This window comes from Manis pentadactyla, chromosome 6 (genome assembly GCF_030020395.1).
Source record: "Manis pentadactyla isolate mManPen7 chromosome 6, mManPen7.hap1, whole genome shotgun sequence".
NCBI lineage: Eukaryota > Metazoa > Chordata > Mammalia > Pholidota > Manidae > Manis > Manis pentadactyla.
In genome coordinates, this window is record NC_080024.1 from 143,671,875 (window position 1) to 143,687,838 (window position 15,964).

At 45.9% G+C, this 15,964-nt stretch overlaps 1 protein-coding gene across 1 annotated transcript; it reads left to right on the forward strand.

Annotated features, from left to right (window-relative positions):
• Positions 1-4,709: 4,709 nt before the first annotated feature.
• On the forward strand, positions 4,710-15,328 carry GRP (gastrin releasing peptide). Its single transcript, XM_036876767.2, has 3 exons — positions 4,710-4,967; positions 9,930-10,153; positions 14,764-15,328. The coding sequence occupies exons 1-3, from the start codon at positions 4,829-4,831 to the stop codon at positions 14,788-14,790; spliced, it is 390 nt and encodes a 129-aa protein (XP_036732662.2). The 5' UTR covers positions 4,710-4,828; the 3' UTR covers positions 14,791-15,328.
• Positions 15,329-15,964: the final 636 nt, after the last annotated feature.

Consider the following 15,964-nt stretch of genomic DNA (forward strand, 5'->3'; position numbering starts at 1 on the left):
CACCGTGAGGAAGAGCTTCCCAATGTCAGTGTTCTCCAGAGGCAAGAACGAGTGAGTTCTCCGGAGATGTTCAATGCGAGCCTGAGGAGCCCCTGGCAGGGAGGTGGCTAAGGAGGATGAGCAGCTCAGGTAGACCAGAGGTCCTAAGCAGGGGGTGATCATCCCCCACCCAGGGGATTCTCGCCACATCTGTGGACATTTTGCTTGTCACAACTGAGGGGTGCTACTTGCATCTAGTGGGTAGAAGCCAGGGATGCTGCCAAACACCCAACAAGGCCCGGGCCAGCCCCCCACAACAAAAAGAATTAGCTGGCCCAAAAGCATGCACATTGCCGAGGGCAAGAAGCCCTGGAGTGGATCAACTCTAAGGCTAGAGTCTGGGGCAATGGCCCCCTCTGATCTGTCCAGTAACAGGCCATGGAAGGTAATCAGTGAAATGCCAGGAATGTCCAGATTTCAAGGAGGATCACACAGTAAGATGTTCAAGTAGACAAGTCTTCAGAAATATATTTTCACTTTCAGACATTGTGGGCTATATTTTGGGACTCTGGCTATCCCTGCTGTAGCCAAAACTATGAGCCTGTTATTCTCCAAAAAGCAAATTTTTATGTTCCCACCACTTTCGCCTACTTCCACATACAAGTTGGAAAGCTATGTGCACAAATGTAGAGGCGGGGTGGGGTGGGGGTGGAAAACAGCTGAAAACAAGCAAATAGAGGCATCTACAGATTTCACCCCAAGGCCTCTAAAAATGACCTTGGGGTAAGATTTCACCCCAAGGCCTCTAAAAATGACCCCTGATATCTCTTCTAAGTAATTTTATTTAATATACTCCTTATGACTTCAGGGTGGTGAAATTTATCAAACCCCAGAGAAGTCTTAGAACTATAAATAAATCCACTCTAACCAGACTCACCACTCTCAGAGCTTGAGAATCAGACGGACTTGAGGTTGACTCTTGGCTCTGCCAAGTACCATCTGGTCATTGGGCAAGTTATTTAACCCTTCTGAGCCTCAGTTTCCTCATTTGTAAAATGGGACAAATAGTATCTGTGCCACAGGACATCTGTGATGATTACACAAGTAAATGCACCTAGAGCCATGCACAGCACCTGATACAGGCACAGCACCAAGAGGCAGCTGCTATTTGTATGATTACCTCCTCGGGAATCCGAATAGCATGTGCCATTGCATTAGGTACCGTACAAGGACACGATGCCATCTTGGAACTCACAGCCTAAGATCAAAGTTAGCTTGCTCTATTTATAGTTCTCCATTATCGGCATTTAAAATAAATAAGTAGCTGCCAGTCAGTATATACATCTGACCTCATTTAATCCTCCTAACATCCTAGGGAGGGAGGGATTATCCACTCAATTTATAGATGAAGAATCCGAGAGGCAGATGATTTGGTCTAAGGTCACACAGCAGCTTCTAAGTAGCTGAAGTACAACTGGAACCCACAGGCATGACACCACTGCCCTCTTGGCCCCCATTTCCCTTCCCAGCCTGCTTCCTCAAAGCCTTGGTAGGCACCAGAGTACAAATGACTAACCATAGCAAAAATAACCCCTAAACCTTAAGCAGAGACTCCCAATCTGGACTCCCTTTAGGGCAATGATAGATGCACACGCTAGTTTCCATATTTCAAATATACATTCACCCCAATGAACTAAAATGCCCTGTCTCTTTGATTTAAGTTGAAATTACATTGACTCTGGTATTACTGTTTATTTCAACCTGGGTAGAAACTCTGACGGACAGTTTATTTGCCTTTGGCGAGTGAAAATGGGAAATCTAAGCAATGTGGCCTGTTTCACAGTAAAAAGCCCATCAGAACCTGAACTCCAGGGAGAAATAATTAAAAATGCCCTTAGTAATGAAATGTCTGGAGTCACTGAGCTACAAGGAAATAGCACAAATCAAGAAATGTCAGGCACAAGAGGACATGTGCCTGAGAATCTGGGGAGAAGGACCATTGTCTATTAGACATCTGGGGACAGGCCCTGCCCGTACCTTCTTTTCAGAGAACACTGCCCTGCCCAGAGCCCCATGGAGTGGACATTGCCACATCTGTCATCATGTGTTCCTAGCCCCTGACAAGAGTCATTGGACATTCTGGACTTACTTGTCTATAAGCTGCTGGGAAGTCTATAACCTGTGTGGCTGGATCAAAATAATGAGCTGGGGCAATCATGTTTCTCTCTTGGAAATCAGGAATTAGGAAACTGAGAGATGGGGCAGTTTCTGGTAGAGGTGGAAGACAGGGGGACATATGAAAAGTTGTCCCATTACAGATGGTGCTTGGTGGATATAGTGGCAGGTAGAAGTTGTGTGGAAACAGAAATGCCATGGGTGGACAAGAGAATCAGTCTACAGAGTGAAGAATGGAGCAGATGTGGAGAAGAGGAAATGGGGGCTTCTGGGGAGTGGCTCTAGGGGGGATCCAGGTCAATCCTAGCTCCTATGAGACCCAAATGAGCCATACAGTTCCTATCTTTGAATTTCCTGAAAGTCTTGTGTTTTTACAACAAATCTCACCTTGTCTGAGTTGATTAAAAGGGTTTTTCTTTCCAGCACACAAATGGGCCTGGTTAGCCCAGACCTTCCAAGCCTTTGGGGAAACACATTTAAAATCACATCACAGGGCCATTGTCTATGGAAGACAATGTCACAAGTTATAAACTGACCTGAATTCCTTACAATTCTATTTCATGCCCTGGGGAGTAGAGAGCCCACTGGGGGCAATCACCATGTAATTTTCTGGAAAATGGCACCTGGGAACAGAGAGAAGAGCACATGGGGGTGTGCCCTGGAAGTCTCCCACAGGGATTCAAAGCCAAAGGTGAATAAACACCATCCTGTTGGCTAGACAATTTTGCTGGATATTACTCTTGGTTTCTGTTTTCCCTCTGCTCTCTGTACTGTGACAGATTGAAGAATTCGTCCCCTTGTTTACCTTCCCTGCATCTATATCCATACCACAGTAACATCAGGAGAATTGTTTCCCCACGCCTTGTCTTTGGGCCTGGCCACATGACTCGCTGTGGCCAATGGCCTGAGGGAGAAATGACAACCTGTGGGTTCTAAGTCTAGGCATTTAGAGACCTTGTGTGTTGTGTCTCTGCCATGGCCAGGAGAACATATTCCCAGTAGCTCACTGGTCCCAGCAGAGTGAAAGACACATGGGGAAGACTTAGACCAACCCTGGCCCAGAGCCAAGACCAGCAGAGCTGATATGGGGATCAGCAGAGTCACCCCAGTCCACCTGCACACATATGAAAAATAAATGCCCCTGTAAAGTCATGGCTGGTACATAAATTTCTGTAGAAGTAACTAAATGGTAAGATCAATTTAGAAAGATTGGATTAAATGCCCCTAACTGAGGAATGCAATGAAGGGGTATCCTAATTAGGCTACAGTGATAAGAGGGTACATACACACTGATAAGAGGTACAGAGCTGACGTGGTAGTCAGGAAGAGATTGCTAAGGGATGTAGATCTTTGAGGCAGAGAAGTTGGGCTTGAGAGCTGGTCTTTCCTCCCCATAAAGAGATTCTCCTGCTTACCAGCCCTGTCGAATTTAGTTTTACTTTGTTCAATAAATCTGTTAAGTTTCCTCACACACCTTAGGCACAAGCAGCAGGTTGTGGCAGTTTACCAGCTTCCATCTCGCTGCACCGGCTCCTCGCACAGGGGTGCGGCCAGGGCCGGGCACCTGACTGACTCTCCACGGCTACATCTCCTGGTGGCTCTTGCCATTACCCGTGACCATGTGGCTGCATTTTTACCAACGAAATATGAGCAGAAGAGATAAACACTACATCCCCTTTGTGTCCATCGCATTGAGAAGCTCTGGAGTCGAGCCAGTGAGAACAGGAGCAGAGGAAACTTGAGCAACCCTGGAAAGGTGTGTGAGCAACAGTTTAGGGACGGTTTGAGCTTTCTGGTAGTTGCAGCTTAGGAAAATCGGCATAAAAACTTCTTCATCTATCATATGGAAACAATATCCATATGAAAGGGGCCAGGTAGACAAAAAAAACAACAACTATTGTTAGCTCTGTTCATACAGTGTATTTCTCCTGCTCTGTCCTCCATCTCTCTATACAAATGGGCAGGGGCATTAGTGGAAACGCAGGTGATGGTGCTGAGAAGGGGGACAGGGGGACCTGTAAGGGTCCGGAGGCCTGCGGACCGGTACCGCGAGGAGGGAGGTGGTCCATGGAGCGGACAAGAACTGGAGAATCAGGCATCCCTTGCTATCCCCGTTCCAACCCCTCCAGCACAGCACAGCCTAAGGCACCCGCCTTTGTGCCCACCCCTCTCTACCCCAGCCCCTGCCTGCTGCGGTCAGGCCGCGGGGTCACTGCTCTGGCGTGCAGGGTCAGCAGGCAGCCAACGTGGGAGGCGCCCGGTGAGGAGGGGAGGTAGGAGCTCGCTAAACTGTACTGGGGCAGAAGCGTCGAGGACTGTAAGAAGTAATGCAAGGGGGGAATGCGGACCGGGCTGCAAGGGAAAGGAAGGGGGTCCGTGTCGCCTCAGCCTATTCATCAGTCGGCGGGAAGATAGGTGGTTTTCAGAGACGGCTGCTCCAGCGCCCCGGCTCGCTACAGGGAGACGTCAGAGCGCTCGGGGCCGCGGTGGAGCAGCCCCCGGCCCCCCCGCCCGGGCTGCCGTATAAAGTCGCGGCCTCGAGGAGGCTGCCGCAGTGGCGCGGGCGGCGGCCGAGCTCCTCGGAGGGCCCGATCCTCCCGTCGCTCCTGCGCGCGCGGAGAGCGCACCCTCCGCCCGGCCTCGCCGCGCGTTCCAAGGGCTCCCAGCCCGCACCATGCGCGCCCGGGAGCTCCCGCTGGTCCTGCTGGCGCTGGTCCTCTGCCAGGCGTCCCTGGGGCCTGCCGCCCCGGTGCTGGCGGGCGGAGGGACCGTGCTGGACAAGATGTACCCACGCGGCAACCACTGGGCGGTGGGTGAGTGTCCTGCGCACTCTGGTCTTCGGCGGGACCGGCCGGCCGCGGGGGACCCGTCTCCCCATCTCAGCGTTTCTGGGCCTGTCCGAGCTCAGGGTTGGGGGCTGGGCTTGCTCTGACCTCTCTACCCAAACCCCGAGCCGCTGTCCCAAAACTCCACCCCACCCTTCGTGGGGAAGCCGTCGGTTTCCTAGCAGCCTCGGGCTGGTCCCTTGGTCCTTTCCCGCGCCCTTCCCTTTTCCCCAGGGCGCCCTAGCCAGCGCGCAGCTCTCCAAAAAGCCCCACCTTCCCTCCGCACCTGCCCGACACCCTTTATCCCCCTTATCTCAACACCCTGGCCCGGTTCTCTCCTAGAACAATTTCGGAAGGCCGCGTGGGCGGGCGCGTCTCGGAGCCCTGGCCCACCGGGCGGCCTGGACTCCGAGCGCGGGGAGCTGCCCCCGGGCTGCGCAGTGGCGCCCGGCAAAGCCACAGGTGTGGGAGTCGGGCCGCCGCGCGCCCGCCCTGGGTTTCAAATCTGTTCAGCGAGCAGTGCCTGAATCCCGCCTGCCTGGCGTTCTCCCGAATCTCTTCAACCCTTGTCCTTCCATTGCAGCGATTTCCTTTCCCTGCCCTTAGTGCCCAGCCCCCCCGCTTTCCATCCCGCAGGCCCGGCGCCCCGGGAACCGCGCCCGCTCTCCACGCTGATCCCGGCCGCTAATCACTGAGCCCTCGCTTCTCTCCGCCTCCCTAGACGTGCGACCTCGCCTCTCCCCAGCCCTTTCCCCCGTTCCCCTGTCCGCAGTCTTGCTCTCGGGGCGCGCGCTTGGAGGGTGGCAGGTCCCGGCGCCGGAACCCCAGAGCATCCACAGCTTTCCCGCAACTGAGTTACAGGTAGCGGCCGCGCAACCCAGGACTGTGCGCGGCGCCAAGCGTAGTTTCTGGCAAATGCAAAGCGTCCAACTTTTTCAGAAACCTCCCCGTATTAGACAAGTACGACAATCACAACAGTTCCCGGGAAGCCGGTCGATCCCTAAAAAGATTAAGGTGCGGCGGTGGCGGTGCGTGCTTGTCTCACTACTTCCTTCGTCGTCCAGCTAGGAGTGGGGGAGGGTTTTTGGAAAGATACTTAGCTAATTCAGAGCCGATTCAGAGATTATCCGCGTTCTGTCAGGACGAATTCATGGATGGGGGTGAGGCCGGAACTGCCATGTCCCCAGCTCCTCTGTGTTGTGTATACCTGTCAGAGAAATCCAGAACTCGGGGTTAAAAGTGTCATTTGCCAAGTCTTGGCAGCCCAAAAGATGGAAGTATTTGTGATCTCTGAGGGGCACGGGGGCAGCCCAGGAGCCTGGTTTGGAGAGGAGAGGTTGGGATGGACATACATGAAAACCCCTGCCCTTCAAGAGAGAAGGTTATCAAAAAGCTATTAAAGAATCCAAACCTAGAATCAATCCTTAAAAAGGGCTTTTGTGAGCTTAGATCAAGGTGCCATTGTCCTGTCCAGCCACCAGCCAGTGGCGTTTAGAAGATGGAATGAAGCTTCCAAATTTCCAACCTTTTTTGCTCGTCTGTTTTTTTGAACTAAAAAGGATTATTATTAGGTAGTCCTTACAGGCCAAAAGCAGGACAAGAGAAGCAGTTGGGAAGCTGGAATCATGTTATTTCTGATACAAGCCCACCCTGGTTGCTGTAGTTCTGGAGCACATCTGTTCCCAGATATTGAGGGTGTCCAGCACTTGATCATTCTTCATGGTGGCACATGAGTGTTCCTAACCAGAAAGTATACCGACCATTAGCAACCCCAAATTTTCTTATTTTCCTATTGCTCTCAAAGGCACCCTTTTTCCTTTTTCTCTCTCAGCTGGCTGTGCAGAGTTGATGAAGAACAAAGGGCAGAGAGAGGTGAAGTAGAAAATCACTTTTGGGTCTAAAATGACGTTTGGGCTGAGGAAAAGTTTGGTTTGGGTAGACATGCCCTCTGTTGGAAGGTGAGCATTCACAAGCATGAATGACGTTGTTAGATTTTCAGTCTACTATCCTAAGCAAATGCCTGTCCTCAATCACTGAAGACCTGCAGTTTAGTTTTAATTATATCAGACTAAAGGTGTATATTGCTGTCCAGGAGGAAGCTGTCAGCACAGATCTGCAGATTCGTGAATTGCCTCTTCCAGTTGAGAGAAGCATGGTGTGGCAATGGGAAACAAGTCAACAGACTGAAAACAAATTATTTTCTGGCTCAATGTTCATGAAAATGTTTTGTTTACCCAATGAACATATAGGTCAACAGTGTTACTGGTGATTATCTGCTGTGATCCCAGGAAATGCTCCTAGAGGTAGCTCTAACTTCGATGTGAAGTGTGTCCTGGAAGGTTGAATTCTGAAACACCAGTGTTCAGCCACAGAATGGCTTTACACAGTGGTCCTGCCCTAGAAACTGTGAAATATAAAATATCATATCTAGAAACTAGCTCTTAGAAGTATTCAACACTTTATGTCTTAATGGATATTTTCCAAAGAAGGGTGATCTTCAAGTTTTGAGTTCAAGAAAATTAATTTGTATTTCAAACCTGCTGTTTTATTAGTATTTTTAAGCGATTAAAAGGACAAAAGCTTTTTTTCCCCCTGTGGACAAGGTTTTGTTTTTTTTCAAGGGCCTGTCTTTTGTCTATGCTGAGATCTCCATTATTATGATATGGACACATAACAAATGATGATGGGCGAAGAGGTGGAAGTGGGCATATCGTCCATGTTGCTATGGAGATGATTATTTGGTTAACAGTAGCCAACTCAAAAGTGAAATAGGACCCAGGGAACATGTGCTTCCCTGGGATGTTACAGATGATGAGCTTTCAATTACCAGACTGTGAATCTAGGGGTGGGAATCTGAACACCCACCCACCAAATAAGGAAACTCTGAAATACAGCATATTGTCACAGGGATTTATGTTAAATCAATCACAGGAAGGAGGGCTGTTTTATCCTCCCATTTTAGAAAAGTCCACAAAATTATTCAGGCAGACGAAAATGAAGTTCTTACTGTAAGAACATCTCCATTGCCCTTCTGCTTCACTGGCAATAACACCTTCCTCATTTCTAGCATCCTGACTAGATGATAGGCAATGAGAGAGAGCAAGAGTGCCCGAGGTCATTACCGGAGCATCAGGTTCTAATCCTGCTCTCCCATTATCATGATTCAATTTCCTCCATGTCAATAAAGCCAAGTGCTTGGCTGCTTCCTGGGAAGTTGTGCAGCACATTCACTGTTCTGGCTAAATGCAAGGCTATTTAATGGACATGTGGACACCAAGTTGGTCAAGCAAATAAGTGAGGAGCCCATCATTTGGGATCCTGATCCTTCAGTTGGAACAGTGTCCTCAGTAGGATCCTGACGTCGTGTAAAGTGTCATGTCATGAGAAACTGGGCCAATGCTCATACTGCGATACAATAAAACCTCATTTTAAGGCTCTTGAGTGCTCACAGAATTAATTGGCCTGACTCACATAATGAGTCATGATCTACTGATATTTGGTCCCTATTCTTCTTTCTAACATTAAAAAGCCTTTTGTAGACCTTATCCTTAATGCTAGACCCTGGATGATTGCTAACTGTCTGTATTCATAGGAAGTTCAAAGCCACTTCAAAGCAGTATAATAAAGTAGAGTCTGGACTGTGGGCTGATTTTAATTGTAGAATCTTTGCTTGCATGTGGGTGACCTTTGGCAAGACTCATTTTCATCACACTTGTTATGATGTGGATCAAATGAAATAATCCTCTTTTAAACATCCTGTAAACACATGCCAGCAGTAAAAGCATGGTGAGGGCTGCTCTGTCGGTGGATAGAGCTGCTGAGAAGGGGACTCTTTCCATTTTAAGTGACCAAAGTCTGTCAAAAATTATTCCCATGATGGTTGCCTTAAATACTTCTAATGCCAGATGATGTTAGAACTACAAAGAGCTCTTTCCTTGTGAGCTTTAAATAAAAAACACCATCGTTTTATTAGTATTGGAAATCTGAAGGTACTATAAAACCCAATTATAGGTAATTGGGTAATATCAGCTAAAGAAAGTAAATAAGATCATGTGAGTATCATTATTAGCAATGGCTAAAGAGTTAAGAATGCAGACCTTGAATTTCACACCCACTTCTGGCACTATGGCTATTCCCACTTGCATACATGGATTTCCATATTTTTTAGTGGCTTGGCCTCCTGTATAGCAATTTTTATTTATTTATATGGCAGATGCACATCCCTAGAGCCATTGATAGACTTTCACTGACCATTTTCGATATTCAGCAGAAAATTCTGCATTTATGTGGCTGAGAAATGTTGGTCAGAACTTGTTTTCAACTTGTTTTTCATTATGTGCTTAGCAAACTGTAATTTCTAGGTGCCGTTTCTTCAATTCAGTCTTGGCTAAAATACTGAGAAACTTTAAATGAAAAATTCCTTTGGTACACTTGTATTACAGATAAGAGGAAAGCAACCCCTTTTCAATCACACAAAGAAAAGCATCAAGACTTTTCAGTTGCAATGCAGAACTGACTGGGGAAGACATTTAAACTCCATAATTCAGTTGGGAATAGAATTTGCTGCACCCAGAACTGGTGATAGAATTTTAGACACGGAAGATTCCGTAGGTTTCATCTAGTCCAACCTGTTCATTTTACAGTTGAGAGAACTGAAGCCTGGGGATGCTCAGTAACTTGGCAGAGGCCACCCAGCTAGTTGGCAGAGGTGCTGGGACCAGACCCAAGGCTCCTGACTTGCAGTCATGAATTCTGTCCATCTCACAGCACATTTTGAACAGGGAGCAAATTTGTCAATCCTTTATGAACGCACTCCTAATAATAAAATGCTATTTATTCTGTATTTAGGAGGAAGCATTGAAGACGTAATTAGTGTCCTTCTACATTTCATGCTCATTCATTCCCTTGGGTTAAATTTGTGGCATTCTGGTTTTGTTTTTGTTTTTACAGGGCACTTAATGGGGAAAAAGAGCACAGGAGAGTCCCCATATGCTCATGAAGGAGGGAGACGGAAGCAGCAGTTGCAGGGATATGTTCGGTGGGAAGAAACTGCAAGGAGTTTGCTACGCCTCTTAGAAGCAAAGGGGGCTAGAATCCAGCAGTCACCTCAAAGCGAGCCCCTGGGCGTCCACCAGTCGACTTGGAATTCCGAGGACAGCAGCAACTTTAAAGATGTAGGTGGTGTAACATGCATGGGGAAGCAGGGTTGGAGGTGTCGGGAGGAGGGGAAGTTTGAGGAGGGAAGGGTAAAATTGTTAATGATACAACCAATTACAGTAGGCTGACACCCATGTATGCTAAGAAAATGAGTGCACACTTTCCATGCTCTTTTTTCAACATTAATAAATTATTTTTCCTCTTAGCACATCAGAAAGGTATTGGTTCCAAAACTCCAATTTAAGAGTTTTATTAATAATGGTATTTCTTAGCAACTGTGCATTGATGGGATTTATTTTTTAATCTGCCAGGCCCGACCAGGATATTCTGACAGCAAAGCCATAGATTATTTGAGTAAATTCCTGTGGTTCTACAGAAAAGTTTATTTTGATGAACTCTAGTGGAAGGGCCTAGTCATAGATGTTTCTAGAAGAGAGCACTCTTGATTGCTACCTTTTATGCAGAATAGTATTTCTTCATATTTGTTCCAAGATTTCCTAGTTCTGGTCTCATCCTGATATTTCAAAACTTAGTGAACATATCTAAGGTCAACTGATTCATTTGTACATGGTCTTGCAGGAGATAGGAAAACATAATTATATCACACTAGCATTGTTTAGATACAAAGACAGCAAATGAGCTAAAGGAGAGAATTAAATTTATAGGAAGAAAGCAAGCCAACTGAAAGTGAAGTGATTCTCATGAACTTTTGAGAAGTTTCCATGAAGTTTATGATGCAAGGCAAAGACAATAATTGCAAGAGCACTAATTTTAATGATACCTAGTTTTATTATTTACTATTATCCAAGCCCTGGGCAAAGTAGTGCACCTCTATTTTCTCTGTTAATGCTCACAGCAGTCTTAGGAGAAAGAGTCAGGAAGATTCTCTTGTTCTCTCCATGTTAGATGTGAAGAAACTGAGGCTAATCACACAGCTTTTCTCTGGTGAAACAAGGGGAAGAGCCCAGGCTGGCAGCCTTAGACAGGCTGCTACCATGTGGGGCCTCCTCTGGGCAACAGTCCTCACTGACCTTAACTATGAAGGATGCCGGTTGGAGCCACAGCCTTGCTTCTCGCCCTTTCTGAGAACCAATAACATTGCATTTCACTCACAGAGCTTGGGGAGCGGGCTACTTCACTCTTTCTTGGTGGTGAACTCTTTGACTGGCAGCCCTTTACAGAGGCTCAGAGCTGGTTTCACCAAACCTCAACCAGCTCTGGAGAGACACGATGTTTCACTGCCCTGTGGTCCACTCTGGGCTTCTCTATGCTAAACACCAACTAAAAGTTCATTTGCTGCGTGAAAGGCCTAGAGAGAAAGGCCCTAGAAGCCTTTATTCAAAAAGAACATCTGGATCAAATCAACCAATATGGAAATAAATGCCAACTTTTACAAGGCCCTGAGTGATTCTCTGTCCCCACTTGTATTAGAGGTGTCAGCTGTGTTACATGACCAGCTCCCTTCTTTGCTGGGGATTCCTGATTGACTCCTCAGCCACTGGCGGGGGACTTTCCTTGGTCAAGTGCTTTGCTGGACTTCCTGGGGGTGGATGTCCAACAGTGGTTCCTTTTCCTTTTTCTGAAGAGTAACACCATCAGGGCCACAAAACCCTGTAAAATAATTTTGCAAACAGTGAAATAGACTTCCCCTCAGAGCTCATTCTGATTTGAACCAAACAGCAATATCCATGTTGAGTTGCTTTATTCCCCCTGACCTGGATCTACCTTTGAAATTTTTGAAAAATTCAGCTCCTTCCTCAAGAATGGAGAATGTCTTGCCTTATTCAGAAGAATATTCTGTAAGTTCAAAGGAAGTTATAAAAAAACAGCTTGACAAAGGGTCTCTGAGCGGCAGTGGTATAAGATGTCACAGAGAGCACCTGCTTCAAGGGGAGAGCATTTATCAGCATGACCTGGAAAAAAAGCCATCTTTTGATAATTAGGTCTTGCTTTTCTACTTTTTGTATGCTTTTTACTTCTTTCTCTAAGTTTAGAAAGCCCATCCATTTCATTGCACCTCAAGTCAAATAATAAGCTATTGCACACATGGCTACCACTCTTTTGGATATATTTCCTAGTGATATGAAAAAAAATTCAACAGTTAGTTTAGTTTTGCATAGACCAACACAGTATCACTCCTCTTGCTTTGGAAATTCTGCCTCAGTGAAAGCATGTTGATAGGAAAATCGAAAACATCTTACAATGACCTAATTCACAAAGAAGGAGTACCAAGAGCATAGTTTCTATTAGAAATCCATATATCTCTCAGTGTTAGAAAGAAGTTTAATAACTTGGCTGCGCATTGCCAAAATTAGCAGCAGGAATCTTTAGAGGCTGAAGGAGTTTTCTTAAAATTAAAAACTATCCACATATGCTCTCCTCTCCCATTTTAGTAATAAAACATCAAGTCCTGCTGCCAAATCTCCCAGAGCTGTAGTTAGAAACTCAGAGCATCTTCCTATGTTTTGATGACAAAGATATTTCCTTCATTTGGAGAAGATGTGTGTAAATATCCTATGAATCTAGACTACTATGTAGCAAACAAGTGCCAGAATTGTATTAGCAATTACGGCCAATCATTTTCAAGGTCAACCTTAATCTTTTAACTGTACCCTTTGTCACAGAAAATTAATGGAACTTTTACCCTATGGCGTCTATAACACGAAACTGTTCAGGTCAACTCCATGGCCTCATCTGTAATCCCGGATGTGGCTGTGAATTGTCCTGAGGTTGAAGTTTGCCTTTGGGTTCCTTGTGTAACTGGGACACGGTGTGTTGTCCTTGGCAACCTTAAGTTTTCCCTCTTGTGTGGTGAGTGTGAGGAAAGAGAACTGGTGAAAGCACTGCAGGGGGTGTTATGGGAAGGAAGGAAATGTGCAAATTTGCCTTTGCTTTTAAGGGAAAGCTCCCACTGTCCCATCAAATCAGTACAGAGAATAGAAAGGTTTTTATTTCTTAATATGTGAAATGCAACAAAGGAAACCCCAAACATAAGGAAAGCAACAGGCAATCGAGAATAACTTAAAATCCTTTGCTTGCCTTGACAATTTCTACAAAGGAGCAGAGTAATACCACCTCCACCCCCAATACTACTACTCCCATCCCCACCACTGACTAACCCCCCTGCTGCATCCAGGTCCTTGATCTTCTTGGGTTACACAATTCTTCTTTTCCTTGTTGCTTTACTCCCATTCCCTTGAGCTAGCTGCTCTGATTCAATGTTGAGCCCTAGGGGGCTTCCACAGATTATTTCCCCCACCCTCAGCTGGCTCCTTTTATGACCCATGGCTCATATTGCAGGCTGGATGGCAGCATCTTCAGGCAGGCCGGTGACCCTCAATAGTGCAGCCTGGATCCTGGAGAAAAGAAAGCAAAGCTAATTAGTCTGTGTGGGAATTGAACCCCAGGCACTGGCATCATTAGCACCTGGTTGAAACAACTTGGCCCAGAGCAGGTACTAAGGGGTCTGAGAATATCAGTAATTCCTTTATTAGAAACAAATGGTTGATCTGGCAGTTGGGGAACCTGAATTGCCAGACAATCTTGAAAAGTGTAATAAGCCCTGGTCTGGTTGAAAAGCGTTTTTCTCATCTTGGCAGGTAAAGAGTACTATGTGGGAATAAAGATGTATTTTAAAATGATAACTACTCATTCTTTCTTCAGTCTTAGTTAATTTGAACAGAAGCCACACAAGCAAACAATAAATTTAGAATTAGCAGAAACCCAGATTAGCTCATCTTCCCAAGTTGCCACACTACTACCATTTAGTCATGGGTTTATAATGTGTGATTGCGTTACTCATAAATGTCTTGCGTAAGGGTTTCAGCCCTTAGTTCACTATGGATTTGGTGAGACTGAGAAATGACAACGGACTGTTCTTGGGGTAAAAGGGTTTATACCCAGCTTTATTCTCATGGCAAGAGGTGGAGCACTAGAATCATGTCTGCACCCAGCAATCTGCAGGTCTGTAATCCACCTCCATCTCTGCCTCCACCCAGAGCCATGGGAAGAGCTCTTTATATAGTGATGCAGTCAATAATAGCTCATTGCCTAGGGTTTAGAAACATTAGTCTAGCAGTAGGCCAATTACATCATCAAGTAGCTTAGGGTCAGGTGAGGATCCTGGCCATAGGAATTTCCATTTTCCCCACAATAAACTATCTTTGATTTGCGTACTGAGGCTTTGCCAAAGAGAGCAAGTAAGACCTAACACTCCATGTTCCCTTATAGTCCCCATACCTAGCTGCTACTTTAGGAACAAATTCCTGAGGATAATACATTTAATCTACAACACCAGTCACAATATGCCTGAGTAGTCATCCTGGGATACAAGTTAAGCTAATATAACAGAAAGACCCAAAAATATAGCTACGGCAAAGAAAAAGAGGAATTAATTTCTCTCTTGGGGACAGCTGTGCTCAGCATTGCCTGGAGGATTTCTGAAGCCTCAGATCCTGGCACCTCACCTCTAGAGATTCCAACTTAGTAGGTCTGGGGTAGACCTAGGAATTTGCTTTTCTCACAAGCTCCCAAATGTGCTGGCAGTTTGCTGGGTGTGAGTTTACTTCAGTATTAGGCTTTGGTATCACTAACTATATTTGCTCCACTCTTTTTACTGTTTTTCAAGGACTTCCTGTTCAAGTCCTCAACATGAAGGACCCCCCAGCTGAAGTGACAGTGATGGTGGGGTCCTCTCTTAAAGAAGCAAAGCAAAACCCTTAGGAGACTACGCATTCTATGGGCATCAATTCAACTGGATCATCAAGATTTCCTTTGTGCGAAATACTTAACTATTCTTGTATCTTTCAACCTTGACTAAATGAATGATTTTCAAGAAGCATCTCGTGGTTTGAACTTGTTTGCTGTGAACTATTGTCCACAAAGAGGCTTCCAATGAATGCTCCTTACACCTAGGCTATTTGTCGATTAGATTACAGTCCCTGACCTGTGACCATTCACAATAAAAGCTTAAATACATTGTTCAAAGGGCAGATAGTTCTCTTATTTCAATTCCAAATGAGAGGACAGTGTGGTGGAGATTAACAAATATCTTGATAATGAACCTGTGTGCTCACTGATGACAGCAGGCTGAATTTTAACTCTCCTTCCCAAGGCCATGAATTGAATCTTTGTCCTAACTTTACAGCTTTTTTAGAGGCTGCGACTAGAAGCTCACCTCCCCCTTTATCATTTCCATCAGATGAACTAGGTTGAAGGTAGAGGCTGAGTAGTCATCACTTAATTATCCTCGTTTTTTTCAGCCCTTGCCATGACCAGGTATTTTGCAGATGTTATTGATAGCCTCCTGTCTTACCAATGGGTTTCAGCCCCAGGCAAGTTCACTCTTAATTTGGTGAGACTGAATAATGACAATGGAACGTTCTTGGGGTGAAAGGGTTTATACCCAACTTTATTCCCATGGTGGCAGGTCAATCGCTAGAATCCCAAGTTTGCATGCAGCAAGCCAGTCCCTGCTTCTGGGCCTCTCTGCCTCCGCAGCAGTTTCAGTCTCTGTCCTCGGAGCTGCCAGTGCTCCAGCCTCTTCTGCAGCCATGCAGCAAGCAGCCCAGAGCACTGGGTGGAGCTCTTTATATAGAATCAATAACAATGTATTGCTCCCACATGTGTAGTGAGCCAGCTGACCAGAGTCAAGTGAGAATCCTGACCATAGGAACTTTCATTTTCTCTACACCTCCTCATAAGGGTTTTATAAACTGAGAGTGAGCATTCTCACTTAATAGATGAGGAAACGACATTTAAAGAGGTCACATGACTAGGCCAAGGTCACATAGAAGAGGAACTAGGATTCAAACATCCAAAGTCACTGG